The sequence below is a fragment of the Kryptolebias marmoratus genome, linkage group LG16, assembly GCF_001649575.2.
Source record: "Kryptolebias marmoratus isolate JLee-2015 linkage group LG16, ASM164957v2, whole genome shotgun sequence".
NCBI lineage: Eukaryota > Metazoa > Chordata > Actinopteri > Cyprinodontiformes > Rivulidae > Kryptolebias > Kryptolebias marmoratus.
The window spans coordinates 3673206-3688740 of NC_051445.1; the positions used below are offsets into that span (position 1 = coordinate 3673206).

Consider the following 15535-nt stretch of genomic DNA (forward strand, 5'->3'; position numbering starts at 1 on the left):
AGGTCAGGCCTTCCTCCTCTGTCTTTTTTAGAACCTTGTTAAAATGCAATCCTAGTTCCTTCGTGTTCTCACTTCATATTTTAAAGGAAACACTACTTTTCCCTCTTGGTAAGTATTAAGTATTTATGAATAGAGAAAGCCCTATGATCACACAAGTGGCACAATTCTGAAAGCCTTCATATCTTTATTTGAGTCTTTTGTGGGTTTTCTCGACCTCAGGGATCAAGACTCAAATGGCTATTTAGGTGAGATCTTCCAAATTTTGCTCAGTTTCATCTGCTCTTGTAAAGATTTGTTTTACTGCTGCAGGTTTTGGGTTTTTTGTGTGATCATTAGCATTCGGACATGTGCAGACAGGTGACAGCCTCTTTCTCACTGTCCTGTTGTGACTGCTGGCAACGAGTTGATGAGCGGCGTTCGTTTAGTCTCCAGAATGTCTTGAAACACTCGTCAGTGTGTTTTTGTTTTCTTGTGTGAGTTGCAGAGGCTTGCAGTTTTGTTGCTTGAAATTTGAACATGTTCAAAAAACTTGTGTGAAAAAATTTCTCTCAAAATAGTCCCAGAGGCGTCGCAGGTGACCCAAAGTGTCTCGAGAGTGCTAAAGTTGTGCTCTCCTCTGCCAGAAAACATGTCCAGGTCTAAAAACCTGAAAAATTATCCTAATCTGTCTATCTTCATTTTAAAAGTGTACTTCAGTAAATAAAATCATGAACTTGGGCCCAGCTGCCAAGGTAGGTACAGTGTCACCAACACTCTGAATTCAGCTGAATATTTAAATATTTTCTCACAATTTTGAGTCATAAGCAAGTCTCCAAAAGTTGCAGCCCAGTGAGATATGAGTCTTTCTCCTCTTCTCACCCATTTGTACCCTCATCAGAACCAACAGGATGCCTTATTAAACTGCAGCCTCTTTGCATCTTTGTCATCCTCTACAAATGAAAGAAGCATCCCTCTCTTGGCTCAGCCTAGTCAGGTGAAAACTGAGGATTTGTTAGCTTGTGCAGCTTCCTCTGTCCCCGTGCTAACTCTGCTGTATCCCTGCCAGGCTGTGATGTTGCTCAACATGTGGCTGCGATGAGCCACGATAAAGGAGATGATGACAGGCTGGTGGGGAAAAACCTCTGCTGTGGGACAAGCAGGAGGTTTTATGGTGGAAAAGCGATGATGGCTGAGAGAGGAGTCGGATTCCTTTGAACTTCATTGACACGATCAGTTGTTTCATCCTTGTTAAAAAGTTGCTTTTTGTGGCTGCTTTGGTCTTGAGACTTGAAGGAGGAAATCTATTCATGGAAATCTATCCATCAGCAAAAAATCTGATGAAAAACTAAAAGTATTTCCACAGCCTGACAGTGTTCCAGCAGTCCTTATGAATGGGATGAAATTATTCTGTTTGTTTATTTTCTGCTTCATGAAAGAACCAGGAATCCATCATGACGGTTCCTTTCTGAGTCCTTTCTGACTTCTCTGACCTCTTTGTGGTTCTCAAACCTGAATTCACAAAGTGGAGACATCTTTTAAAAAGAATAGGACAAATCCTGGAGACTGCGATGATCCTACTTATACTACTTACATTTCATTAGCAGATTAATTAATATTTGAAAATTTACAATCCGAATGACATGATGATTTTCAAAGATTTGGACAGTTATATAAACTAATAAAATGATGACTTTTAAAACTCCCATGGGACACTGGGAATGCATCCCACAAAAAAAAAAATGGAAATGTAAATCCAAGGACAGAGTATTTTAGCAAAATTCATGCATGCACAGAGAACCCAGGACCTTCTCTCTGCGTCACCATATAGCTATCATTTGTTTCATTTCTTTTTCTACACTAACTCAAATGTCTCCTGGTTCTGATTATTAATTTCCTTTTAACCTTGTGAATGAGTTTATCGATCCTTCTGCTGTTTCTGGCAACGATGCCGCTCCATCAGCAGACCACAGCACAGCTAACATTTACTGAACAAGATCAACTAAATGATATTGTTAACAGAGAGGTTAGTTTTGTATTAACCTTTGTCAAACAAAAATAATATTATTTATATTTGCAACAAGCTCCTTCAGATCTGCATTAACAAAAAGTGGCTTGTCAAAGAGTTCAAACCTCTGAACACGTCTATAACATATCACCAAACACTGAAAGATTTTTAAAAAACAGTTTAATAGTAGTGTTTCCATTTAAATGTACTAAACTGAGAGTAAAAAAAGGAAAACATTACATCAGCTTCACATCACTGAGTCATTCAGAACTTGACTTTTTGACCTGAGTAATAAACTTGTTCAAATTCTGTTTTATTGGCAACTTTTAGGCTGTAAAATATCTGCCTTTTTTTGAACCATAAATTATAAAGGGCTATAAAGTCGATACCTCAGATTTACTGATGGTTTTATCTTCATTGTTTTATTTATAATAAAGCTACAAGAGTTGTCTTGTACTGCTGTTTTCCAAAAACTCAACTAAATAAAACCTGTTGAGTTACACAGACCGAAGGAGACGTGATTCAGCTGGAGCTGTTTGGCTCCAGAGGGTGGATGAGAGAGAGAGAGAGAGAAGATGGAGTCAGAGGGGGTGAAAAGACAGAAAAACAGAATTCAGTTTCCTTTTGCCAATCAGCAGAGACGCCCGCCTGTGATGGCATGACATGTCAGTTCCTCGTCTGCGCCGTTTGCTGCTCAGCTGGGTTGCCATGGTGACCGGCACATCCTCGTTCATCTCCTTCCCTTTCTCTGCTTTTTTTTTTTTTTTTTACTTCCATCCCTCCCCCACTCTCCCTCCGACTTACGTAAACCTTTCCTTTGTCCAAACACAGAAACACTCCCAGGTTGAAGGCTCCTTGAAAATGTGATATCAGGCCTCATCTTTTGTTTTAAATTTTCTTTTCGTCTATTTCTCTCTCTCTCACTCGTTCTCACACATGCCCATGCTCAAAATGTCTCCTGGCTGCTTGCCAGCGCTCTTCCTCTCAGCTGGCAAATTAAAAAGGTTTCAGGAAGGATTCAGGAAATCAACCTTTAAAAGGAAACTACTTAGCATGGAAAGCGTATAACTGCAACGTCCGCACACCCTGAGCCCTTCATTCACTTCACACACCGTCATCTGTGTGCGTGCGTCTGTACATCGAATCTTAAATGTGTGATAAACAGAGTGGAGAGTTTCTTTGTGAGTTTTTCATCAAGGCTGCAATATTTTACCTCACTTTACCGTGACGCATCCGTCTGAAATGTTTTTGTCTTGAGAAAAAAAATGTTATTAAAACTTTTTAGGTTTTCATCAAACGACATTCCCTCAGAGGGCTCGAAAACTTGGCTCTAGTTTGGTGACAATTCTGTTTTTTTTTAAAAAGTTACTAATAAAAATCTTTTTTAACATTATACATTTAGGACTGTAACAAGAGAATAGTGGAACATGTTCATATTTTTGTCATATATATTTTTATTTCCCACAAAATGGATCCATGGATCTGATTTTTATTTTTATTTTTTTCGTTTTTGCACCAGTAATGGTTTTAACACATCAGTTCAAGTCAAAATTCTTGTAAAACAATTATTGTCATGACTCTGGGATGTTGTTTGTGTTTATAGTGAAGTAGTTAAGCCTCTTTGTTTCAGCTTGTTTCTGTTTAACTCACCTGCGTTCCATCTGAAATCAGCTCACCTGCCTCTACTCAGTAATCACCCCTCTCTGCTCCTCGGACCTTTGGCAGAACCTCCTGTTTACTGTCGCCTCCTCGTGTCTTGTTGCCCCCCCTGTGGATTAGCCTTAGTTTTGTTTCAGCTTATGGTTTTTGGCTCCTTGTACTCTCCCTGACTTGTCTTTGTAGAGTGTTTTCTGCCAAGACAGCTTTTTGTTTTCTTATTAAAGTTTTAGTTCTCACTCAGCACCTCAGGCTCAGTGTCTGCATTTTGGCTCTTCACACGCTCCACTTCACGGCAATTAAAGTCATCACTGTGTTCTCCTGGGCTTGTATGATGACATGTGGATAGCATGTAAGCATTACAGTTTTTAAATTATTTTTGTATTAAATGTCATTGGGACTTGGCGGGTTTGGTTCAGAAGTAAGAAAATGTTATCCTGCTTCTTTACATGTTTATATTGGTAATTTGGAAATTAGAAAAGAAATCACCAGCTGTAAGTATACATCTGCTTGACGTTAGGGGTCAACCTAATACAACCAACCTTAGCAAATACAGAAATGGATTTAACTCAGCCATTTGAACAGATACTGAGCTCACATTTGGTGTGTCAGTAGCTAAAACTCACCCCCAACAAATACTTTGAGTACTAACAGATTGTATGTCAGTTTTGTTGAAATCTTTGGTATGTGAGGTGGAAGGTGATAAACATTCCCAACAATGTACTTGGAGCATAAGAGTTACAGCCACAAGGTTTTCAGCTTCGTTTATCATGCAGACAGAAGCAGAGGAAAGTCAGCCTCTGACTGTGTTCAGATATCTGAAATATGTGATTCAGTCGCCCTGGAAGGACGTCTTTAAAGTATTCATATGCAGTTTATAAAGCTTGATACTGTTTCCTAATGAACAGCTATTCATTTGCCCACTCAGTTTTTTCTTTTTTGTGCCACGTCTCTTCTGGTTGCATAGCAACCCCACAGCTTATTGCACCAAACATTTGTTCATTTATTAATTAGTTTTGCGTATAACTTCCATTGACGCCACCTTTTGTGAGAAGAAGTGAGCCTTAGTGGTGTTCGCAGGCACCTGTTTCTCTCTGTTTTAGGCCTTAAGATAAGCTAAGCTGCATGTATTGTGATTTAACTCTGTATCACGCTGACACGGAGTGGCAAAGCCTGCTTTAGGTACATCATCCTTACAGTATACTACCTCAGTGGCTGTCCAATAAGGTCATAGCTTTGATTCTCAATCTTCCAAGTCCAAAACATGCCTCTTTTATGAGTAGTTTTAAATGAAAGAGTGTGCTAAACTACAAATAAAATGTGTCTGGGGTATTAACACATCATCTACACATAATTCATCTGAGGTTACAGTGCCGTTGAGTTGCTTTAAAGTGCCATTAAGGCCACAAATAGATATCCCATTTTACAGGTCAAACAGTTTGTAGACAAAGCCATCTGCCTCTGTGGTTTCTGTCCCCGGGCGGACCCTGTTCCTCGCCAGACGATTATAAAAGGAGCATGGGACTCAGATGGCGATTGTGTATTTTTTGTGTGTGTCCACATATGTGTTGTGTTAAACTGTTAAAAGAAATGTATTTTCTGACTGTTTGACATCGGCTGCGTGCCCATTTGTGTGAGAAAGTCGACGTCTGTGTTGCTGAACTTTTACCTCAGGCTGGTTTTCTTTTTTCACTTTCCATTTGCAGACAGGCGAGGTCAAGGCATTATATTTTCTGAATAAGGTGTCAATCAAACCCTGCTGACTCAGGCTGCTGCAGTAGATTATTTCACAGTAAGGTTTATGCAACTTAAAGCATGTTGCACAACATTAAGTTGTTTTTATGGTTTTCCTCAACAAAGCAGTTCCTGATATTTAAAAGCAACAGAAACACCATCCTTTCAAAACTTTCCCCCAATTATCTTCCATTTTGTTTTTTCTCTTTCTGTCCTCTGTCATTAATTTTTTTTTCTGAAAACATTTCCTAACTCTGTTTTGATTTGAACATTCTCTCTGCAGATGCAACGTCCAGGATTACATCTGGCACAAGGGCGCTCGCTGCGAGTCGGTGGTGACCGAGTTCCAGGTGATGTGTCTGGCCGTGGGCGCCTCGGCTCTGGTGGTCCTGCTGCTCTTCATGATCATCGTCTGCTTCGCCAAGAAGCTCCACGTGCTCAAGACGGAGAACAAAAAATTGCGCAAGCGCAGGTGAGGTGCCGACAAGGAGCTGAGGAGACTTTTAATAAGGAAAAATAACAAATTTGTTAGAGTTATTTGGTAAAACACTTCTGTTTTTGACCTGACAGTTTGAAAAAAAGTGATGAATTGATAGAAATCTACTTTTAACAGAAACTAAAAAGCCAACAGCAATCTATTAACTTAGTTTAGCACTAAGCTTTAGTTCTGTTCAGATATGATATTACTTGTTAACTGATGTCGCTTGTAGTCCCATATTTCTGCACCACAAACAAAAGATGCTACTGCTTTTTAGGCTGCACTATCTGAAATGATCATCAGCTTGTTTTTAGACCTGTACATGTTTTCTGTCAGGAGAAAACTTGCAAGCAGGAGTGAAAGAAACATGCCACTCTAGTTCTCTTGAGATGAGTTGGAGACGAGTTTTAGACGCTGTAACAACTTCTGAGAGAAATTTTGTTCCCCTCAATTTTTTGAACATATTCAAAACTCAAGCAGGAGGGTTGTACACCTCTGCAAGTCAGACGATGATTACCGAGAACCCTGCCAAATCTGCCAAAGTCGCAAGACATTCTGGAGACTTTTGCAAATGCAGGTCATCATACAAGTCACCAGCAGTCGCAGCCCAGTGACACATCGTCTTTTCCTGTTTAGGGTGTAAATTCAGGGGGAAAAAAATACGGTGATATTAGTTTTGAGTTATATGTATGCATTTTCTTGAGATAGATGTCAGGAAAAGACTCTTTGAACTCAAGGAATAAATAGAAAATACCTTAAAATTGAGGTAAAATTTCCTTAATTTTCCAGATTTGTACCAGATTAGGATAAAAATAAACTGTTCAAATAAACAGTCAAACAAGAATTGCTGCTGCTAGTTGACCTAAAAGTTAAATTGTGTCAGTTAGCAGATATCTTAACAATAAAATGTGGAGTAACTGTCCTGTAACCACAAAACTTCTGAAGAACATCACAGAAGTGCAGATTTTACGGAAAATAAATTAGTTAAAAAAAAAACACTGTTGGAAAGAGGTGGACAAAACAGAAAGTGAAAGAGGGTTGCAGATTGAAGGGCTGGATTGAATTTAAAACAGGATTGGGTGGGGGTTGTTTTGCTGGTGCTCGTGTTTTCGCGGCGATCTCCCTAGCAACAAAGCTGTTGTAGATGAGCAGCAACCCAGCGATCGAGCACCACGGATGCAAATGTGAGTCGGAGGACTGAGGCCCCATCACCAGCTCCCACACTGCAGGAGTTATTTTTAGCTCCACAGGCAGGGCTATCCATGCTACAGCCATGGTGGAGATTAAAGATGATGGTGAGGAGGAAGAGTGTTGCAGTGAGTAGCAGCTGTAATGCTGGATTGCAAGAATTAAAAAAAAAGAGGAGAAAAGGGTGATGTCATTGGGACTCTGGATCCAGCTGAAAGTAGGGCAGTCTGAACAGGAGGAGGGGAGGGAGTGAGAAACGGGTGGAGGTGGGGTTGACCTACATACAGCTGTGCAACCTGAGGGGTGTGAGCGGCGGGGTGCAGCATGAAAGAGTAAACACTGCCTCATCAAGTGGTCAGCTTAAAGAAATCGATGAAGAGCGAGGAAGAAGAGGAGGAAAGGGAAGACTGCAGATTAGGAGAGTCATGGAGAGGATGGGGGGGAGAGATAAAGAAACTGTTGCAGAAGGGAAGGAAAGAGATAATGAAAAATGAATAAGAGAGGGCAGCTATGCAGCTACAGAGAGAAAAACTCAGCATGACACATTTGAGGAGCGTGCACGGCGCTGAAAAGGCTCGCGAATGCATGAAACTCCCACACTCCCCATCTGCTGTGAGTTTCTGCAGATCTAACCACATCCTGGTCAAACAGCAATATCCCGATATTTAAATTCAAAATATCGGGAGCAGCAAATGAAATTAGAGGCGTTCGGTAGGCGTGAGAAGATTAACCAATGAGTTCACCGCTGCTGCCTCAGCTGAGTCAAAAGCTCATCGACCCCAAAATGAAACAGAAACTAATATAATCCAATATCTCTGTTGCTAATAACGACTAATGCACACGGTGCTTGTGTGAATTTAGCTGAGGTAAACTCTTGTTCTTATTAAAGAGCAACTAAATGAGGAATCTGCTGCTTAATCAAATGACTGAAAACTCCAATAAAAAACATTTAAATATAAATTTAAAAGCCTGATAACTGTAGTGCTAAAACTAGGAAAATGAAAATGAAAATTAAATGCACTGACTCTTATTCTTTGGTATAATCAGACTAACACCACTTCTCCGAATGCCAAACATTTTATACAGTCTCATATGGATAATTGATGTTGTATTTCCTGTTGGATTATGAGGAAATCAGCAATGTGGGTAAGGAAAAATGTACTTATAGGACGGAAAAACATAAATAAAGCAAATAATTTAGCATCATTAATGCTTGCTTGTTTTTTATTTTAATATCCTGCCTTTTTGTCACATCATTTATTTTACTTGGTCAGTTAAAAAAACAAATTACCTCTGTTTGGATATTAAAAGGGTAAAATAAATGGCTTCACACAAAAGACTGAATGTATTTGTGAAATATTTAGGTAAGCACAGACCCACTAAAGACAACTATTTTGTTGATTTTAGGGGAAAATGACCACTTATAACACGAGAGAAAACCTAAATTATGTGATTCTCTGATGTAAGCTGCAGAAATCTAAACTATTATCACTTTAGGGATGGTTTTATATCTGTTCACATGTATGTTATAGTAACACTTGAAATGATCCACTCACAATAAACTGTGGTGCTGTAGTTTTTCCTGTAATAAATAAGAAAATATATGAAGCTCTTATTGTGAGCTTGTTTCCTTCAATTTGACCCCTTTTCTAAATAGAAAACCATATTTCCCTGATTCTGCTTTTTACATCGAAAATAATCTGAAAAAATATTTTTATTTGTTTATTTTTTACTGAATATAAAAGCAACAAATATTTCTATCATACATTTATAAACTAATGAGTTTCTTATGGTAGATTGTTCCAACAGTGTAGCTGCAGAGCTGAAACTAAACTGTTAAAAGAAACAAACGTAGCACGAGTACAAACTTCATTTTTACATTTTTATTTCATGTGGTGTAGGTTTTGCTTCTAACTGTCAGAACCGGTTTAGCCCAGTAATATTTCTGACTAATTCTTCATCATAAGAGTAAAATGATGTTTGAAAGCAGGTAATTTAGCTCATCTGCTGTGAAAGGCTTTCTGATTAGAAAAACAAAAAGAAAAACACTTACATCATTGCTCTCTGTGCTAAGAGTTCTCAGAAACCACAGCTGAGTTCTGCAGCGTTCCAGGATTTATTCTCTGAGATAATGTTTGTGCAAATCAGGCTTTTTTATTGCTTTAAAACAATTCAGTTTACATAAGTCAGAGCTCAGCTATTGGCTGAAGTCTTGTCGGTTCTGCGCACATCTCATTAGTTCAGAGAAATCACTTTCTTAACGTTAAGATGTGTCATAGTTCTGATTTTATGTTGCCAGGTTTGTTTTGTTCTTTAAGAAGAAGTAAACAGTTTATTGAGATGACAAAAAGGACATCTCCCAATCAGGAGATTTTTTTTTTAATCTGTTACTCATTTTGGCTTCCACATAAATAAATATGAAATAAAGTTACACTGTAGCCTGCGTGTCTGTCGGGAACCAGGTAGCCCTTTATTCTCAGTGTGTTGCATCACAGATAAATGCTTATGTTTGTTTTATTTGTCAAAATCTTGCTAATGCTGCGTCTTGCTTTTTTCTCCCCCTCTTGTTTCTCTCTCCATCCTTTCCTCAAACGTGTGACCTTTTCTTTAAATGTTTTCCTTCTTCTTTCCTTGTTTCTCCTTCCGACCTCCTGCTTCTTTCATTTTACTTTTCTTCCCTCATTTCTGTCTTCTTGTGTTTTCTTCCGACTTCTTGTTCTGCTTCAAATCTTTCTCTTTCTTTCTCTGCACTCTCATCCTCCTTTTCTCACACCCCCTTCCATCCCACCAACGCTCAGCAGTAAGTACCGGCCTTCATCGGAGCAGCACAATGATAATTTCTCGCTGTCCACCATCGCTGAGGGCTCCCACCCAAATGTAAGGAAACTGTGCGACACCCCTCCTAACGTCCCTCATGCCCGTGCATTGGCTTACTATGATAACATTATCTGTCAGGTAACGTGGTTCTCGCCTCTCTCTCTCACCCCTTTTTCTGCATCTCCCTGCCCCAAATCCTGCCCGGGCCCTCAACTTCCCTCAAAATGCATGGGCATGGGTATTCTCTGATACTCTGAGGTGGTAAATGCTAAAGGAGGGGGGGTGGACGGGGTCCATGAGCAAGGATGTCTGATTGGACAAAGAAGTCCAAACAGTATCACTTAGAAAGACAAAGTTCTGCTTTTACATCCAAAACCTTTTTATTATATTAGGAAAATTCATATATATTGTACTGGTGAACAAAGAGAACCTGCAGAAGTACTATTCTACTGTACTTTGGCTCAATGCAAAAGTATATAAGATCTTTTGGGATCAGAAATCTGCTATTGCAACCCCAGGAATACAAACACGATCCAGTCGAGACTCGTTTTAATTAAACGAGTAAAGTCAACCTTTTTTCCTGCACCCTACATTGATGTGTAGAAGTCAGCTTTCACAGGGAAACCTATTAGATATAAACCCTCTGTTTGATATTTTAGATTCAAGCCAACCCTTCACACAAATCTACTTTGACTGTGTCATGTCCAGGGGGGCCGTTACAAACCAGGACTAGCATAAATCAGTTCTGTGGGTGAACGAGGACACAGAGACAACCATGGGTCAGAGGTTAAATCTTCTCCGAGACCAAACAGACTGAATATTTATAGTCTGTTTTTACAATGGAGCCTTTAATCTGACAAATTAAAGAGAAAACTCCTCGCTGTGGCCCCTCCCCATCCCGCCTCCTCCTAACCTGCTCTCTCTCTCTGATCACCTCTTTGCATCAGTTTGTCATGGCATGTCTGCTCTGTCGCTAACATGAACCACCCAGTGGCCATGTCAGCCACCGCAGCTTGGCTTTGGTTTTCCGTTTACGAGTCTTTACGTTCAACGTTCAAATGTTTTCTTTGACGTGTTTATCCTGAAAGTGGGTGGGGAAAGCAGGGAGGGACTGTCGACAGCTTGTCCAGATGGGAGAGATGTCGCAGCAGGTAAGCTTGTCGGGTGTTTTTAACGACAAACGGCGGTGGTTATCAGGATAAACATCTGCGATGCAACATCCTGCTGCAGCCTTCAGGTGGCAGCAGAGAGCAGACAGGCGCCTCACTAACTGAAGCATGGGTAGCTGGTAGTTGTAGCAGCATGTGTTGTAGAACTAAAACAAATTTGTTTTATTTTGAATTGAACTATTTTTAAGATGTGGTACCACCCTCTAACAACTCCATCAGTAGTTTGTTCACCTTGTAATCCAAAGGAAGGATTCATTCAACTTGTAATTCTAATTTTATCCATGAACAATCCATTTTCACCCTGACATACAAAAAAAAAATCTTTCAAACACCCCCTCCCACACCTCCATTATCACTTCCTGGGAACATCTCTGAAATGTTAAGCTTCTAACTCAGGACACCCTGATGAACCTTTTAATACACTGGGTTGAATAGTATTTCTGATGCTTATTTAAACAGATTAATTCTGAAACATGGAAAGATACCCTTTGAATTTTCGGTGCTACTAAGCTGTTCTTTAACAAGTACTTTTTGTGGATGTTTGTAGTGGAATTATTTGGTCCAAGCAGCAAATATTTCCTCTGCCAGTTTTCAAGTAAACTTGACCACTAACAGTTGGTGACGCCAAAGAAGACAGAAATCTGCCAAAAAATGCAATGTTGAAAAATTTGTTTATGAAGAAAAAAATAAATCATGCCAAAGCACTTCATACAGAAATAGTTAATTTAATACAAGGACTTTATTATTTTTTAAAAATTCCCAATGTATCAGTAAAGAACAAATAGGCTGAGTTCTCTTTTTGGTTTTGTTTTCTTCTGGCAAAAAAAAAACAATGTCCAAATTGATTAGGATTCTTGTTTCATATTTTTCCAACATTGAACCAAACCATTGCAAATAATATATTTTTATTTCCACTTTCCCTTTCTAAAACATCCAGATTCATTGGAAAATGTTTACCGAATGCACAAAAGATTATTTTCCTCTTATAAATAATACATTTGATTGCTTCACATCACTCTGTTAGTCTGAATTTTGGCTTTGTGCTTGTCAGTTTAGGTAATAATGATTATTGTAGACTTTGGAAATTTGAGTGTAATGAAAAAAAAAGCTGTAAAATTTTAGTTAAGCATCAGTTTCTTTCCTAATGTGGGACTTTGTGCCACTTTCATTTGGTACATACATTGGATCTGCTTTTTAATTTAAATAAACTAAATGATTCACTTTGCAGCTTCAAAAGCCACTACTTGACTTGTTAAAGTTATGTTTCATTTAAAGCGAAACAGCGAATAAGTTTACAAAGAGGTGTAAAACTAAAAACTGGACAAACAGGTTGGATTCTTTAATCTGGAGTCAGATTGGATGAAAATAAACTAAACCTGACTATGAAATGTCTTTAAATCATTAGGCTTGCTCCAGATGTGGTACATTATCTATCAGTTTAATATAAATAACAAAAATACCTCAAACTACTATTCAATCCAGATCATTACAAATCTCACCTCACATATAAGCATCCTCAGACCAAACCTCACATCATTCCCTAAACTATCCCAAAATCCTCCCTCTAATAAAACGAACAACCTCAGCTTCTCGGGAAACTAACACCCTTGTGTCTGTGCCTCGTTGGTTGAAAACCTCATCGTAAATATCTGAACTTGAATGTTCTGGTGACTGAGAGCCAGTCAGCACCAGAGAGTCTGTGATTACGGAGTCTGTAGCCAGCTGGGAATATCAGCTGACATCTGAAAGGAAGTCGAGTCACTCCTACTGTTGGCCTCTGTCTCCAGCTCTCCATCTCTCGGTCTGTTTTATCTCCGTCTCTTCCTGTCTGCTTCTTAATCTCTCTGTATTGTCTCTGATCTGCTGCTTCTCCTCCTCCTCCTTCTTTCTGTCCACTTTACACTCCGTCTCTCTCTGTCCATCCCCATCTGTCTTTCTCTGAGGATGCCTTGTATGGTTTTTGAGGAGTATAACCCTTTGCCCCATCCCCCTCCCCTCAGAAAACCATGAGCAGATACACCTGGGAGTGTAAGACCAAAGAGGAGTCCGACTGTGAGGTAAGACCAAATTTCAAATGTCAGATAGTCCCGACTCCCTGTCACCCCCTTCCAAACAGCTCTCTCATTGTTACTGTGGCCCTGTCAGTCACCCGTCCCAAATATCAGTGGATCAGCCTCCCTTACTGAAAAAAACCCCAAACCCAAATATGTAAAATAAAACCTGGAAAACAAAAACCTGCTTTAGGAAATTAAAGATTTGTACACATTTTTAAGAAAGCAAATTGATTTTGGCCTCCAAGAATGCAAACAGCAACAATGTGGATAAGAATGAGCATTTTTCTTTCTTAAAAAAACATTTAATAATAATTGCATGTGTTGGATTCATCTTTGGCCTCACTAGAACATTTGACAGCAAGGCACAAAAAAAATCAAAAGAAACATAAAACGTCTGTAATGTCATGTGTTGTAGTTATAATTTCTAATGTTCACAATGAATAAAGCATTAAAACAATGTAGTCAATCACAGCCTGTTGTCAAAAACTTTTCATTGTTTAAACTGTTTGTAAAATTCTCACCACTGCAAAAGGTGATCATTACCAGTGACTTATGGATAAACAAACAAACAAGAAAAACTGAGGCCTAGATTGTCTTAGAGTGCTATCTGCTCTCTGTTTCCTCCATTTCTGCCTCATATTCATCGAGCAAATCGCTCTAAAGGTGCCCATTTAGGTCAGCAGGTGTGAGCAGTTTGGCCTGGTTTTGCGTCAGAAGGCAGCATAACGCAGGTGTCCTCCCAGCAGACTCTAAATACGACCATCTGTCACAAACACAGCAGGCGACAAGAGACAGAAAGAGCTCCAGCTCTTAATGTAACAGATAAACGACAGAAATGTGTTTTCTAAAATCAAAAGCTTTAAGAACTGGCTTTTTGTTTTTGTCTCAGGGTTTAGGAGTGGAAATGTTGCTGTTTGGCTCTGATTTTTTTAACATTTGCCAAAAGGCGAGACATAAAACTTATGGTTCAGCTAGCATTCTTTAGAGCCACTGACAGAGCAGATTTCAAACCTTATCATCATTTTAAATAGAAGTATTTCTGCCGTATAAAGCAGGACTTTGCTACTGAACCAAAATCCAAAGCAATAGTAATGAAACATAAATAAAGTCAGTTTAATTTTCTGGCTAAAAGTCAACCAAGAACTTTAACTTTTCAAACTCCTGCACAGATAAAATTGATAAAATTGCCCTTTAACAAGAATCAAAGATGAAAAACCAGAGGGTAAAACTAAGTCATAAACATATCAGTCATTCCATCTCCTTTAAACACATTCACACCGGACAACCTTTCAGAAAAAAGGAAAGTAAACACGAAGCCCAGTGACATAAACAGCTGCTATTTCCCTGCAGTAATAAAACTCTTTGTGTTTCATTCATGGTGACAGACTTGTCCCCAATCTCCTCCTCAGAGTAATTCAGTCGAGTGCAGTCGTACCCGTTCCTCTGCAGCAAACGGCAAACGGCAGAATGGAATTGTTTTCTGTCAATAGTGAATAAATTCAGCACAGACAGTAAATTGACCGGTCAGAGCTGGCTGTAAATTTTAAGAGGATTTTATTTTCATCGACTCAATCGGCTCTCAGTGACTTCTCACAGCAGACTTGACCTGAAGTCAGAACACCACAGTTTTGCAGTAAAATTATGCATTTAGTAAAAGATTGCAACGTGTTTCGAGGTTACTGCTGTGGTTCTTCATGCAGTGAGAACAAATGATGATCATCCACTTTCTACTGAAATATCCCACACCTGTCTCTATGCATAATGTAGAAGCACGGGCAAATTTTAAGAGAAGTACTAGATATTGATACTAAATAAAACATTTAGAGCTTTTATATGTTAAGATTTATTCTGAGAAGCACACAAACATCAGACTCCTAACACCACGTAACCTAAGGCAGTTAGGTTTACACTGTCTGTGTGTAAAAATTTAAATTTAAATCTTCTAATGCTTGTGAACAACATCTCTATGAGAAAAGAACACCAGAGACCATCCATGTGCCTCCATCATCATCTTCATCATCAGAACCCTGTTTATCTCTGTTCCCACTCCCCCGAAAGTTACTCCCACACAAAAGTCCTTGTGACTCTGTGCTCCACCCACTGCCCACACCCCTCCACCCATGCACAACAACAATAAAATCCAACAAACACAAACATTTTCCAGTTTCATGCTGACGGGAGGACAGAGGGCCCCTATCCCGTAACCATGGAAGTGACATACCCACACGTCCTGCCTGAAGTTACTATCTAGGCCAACAGTCATCGGGTAAATTCTTTCACTGCTCTTCCTTTCTAAAAGTGCCATTGAATTCAAATGCAAACATTCACTTAGGGAGTGTTTGCAAATGGCACAGGCCTCAGGGTCTGGATTTTAATGCGTGTGTGAATGAGAACATCTATATCTCACCACACTCTGTGTGTGTGTGTGTGTGTGTGTGTGTGTGTGTGTGTGTGT

The 15535-nt window shown here is 39.3% G+C and overlaps 1 protein-coding gene across 9 annotated transcripts in view; it reads left to right on the top strand.

Annotated features, from left to right (window-relative positions):
• The window catches only part of cspg5a (chondroitin sulfate proteoglycan 5a), a 44917-nt gene that overhangs the window by 26737 nt on the left and 2645 nt on the right, over positions 1-15535 (top strand). For 2 of the 9 annotated variants that reach the window (XM_017428608.3, XM_017428607.3), the window contains exons 3-6: positions 5658-5846; positions 9839-9917; positions 13027-13083; positions 15245-15346. In XM_017428608.3, the coding sequence (XP_017284097.1) occupies positions 5658-5846; positions 9839-9917; positions 13027-13083; positions 15245-15331 (412 nt within the window). In that variant the 3' untranslated portion in view covers positions 15332-15346. Of the gene's footprint in view, positions 1-5657; positions 5847-9838; positions 9996-13026; positions 13084-15244; positions 15347-15535 lie in introns of all 9 variants that reach the window. The other 7 variants (XM_017428604.3, XM_017428610.3, XM_017428602.3 and 4 more) reach the window with 7 other exon arrangements.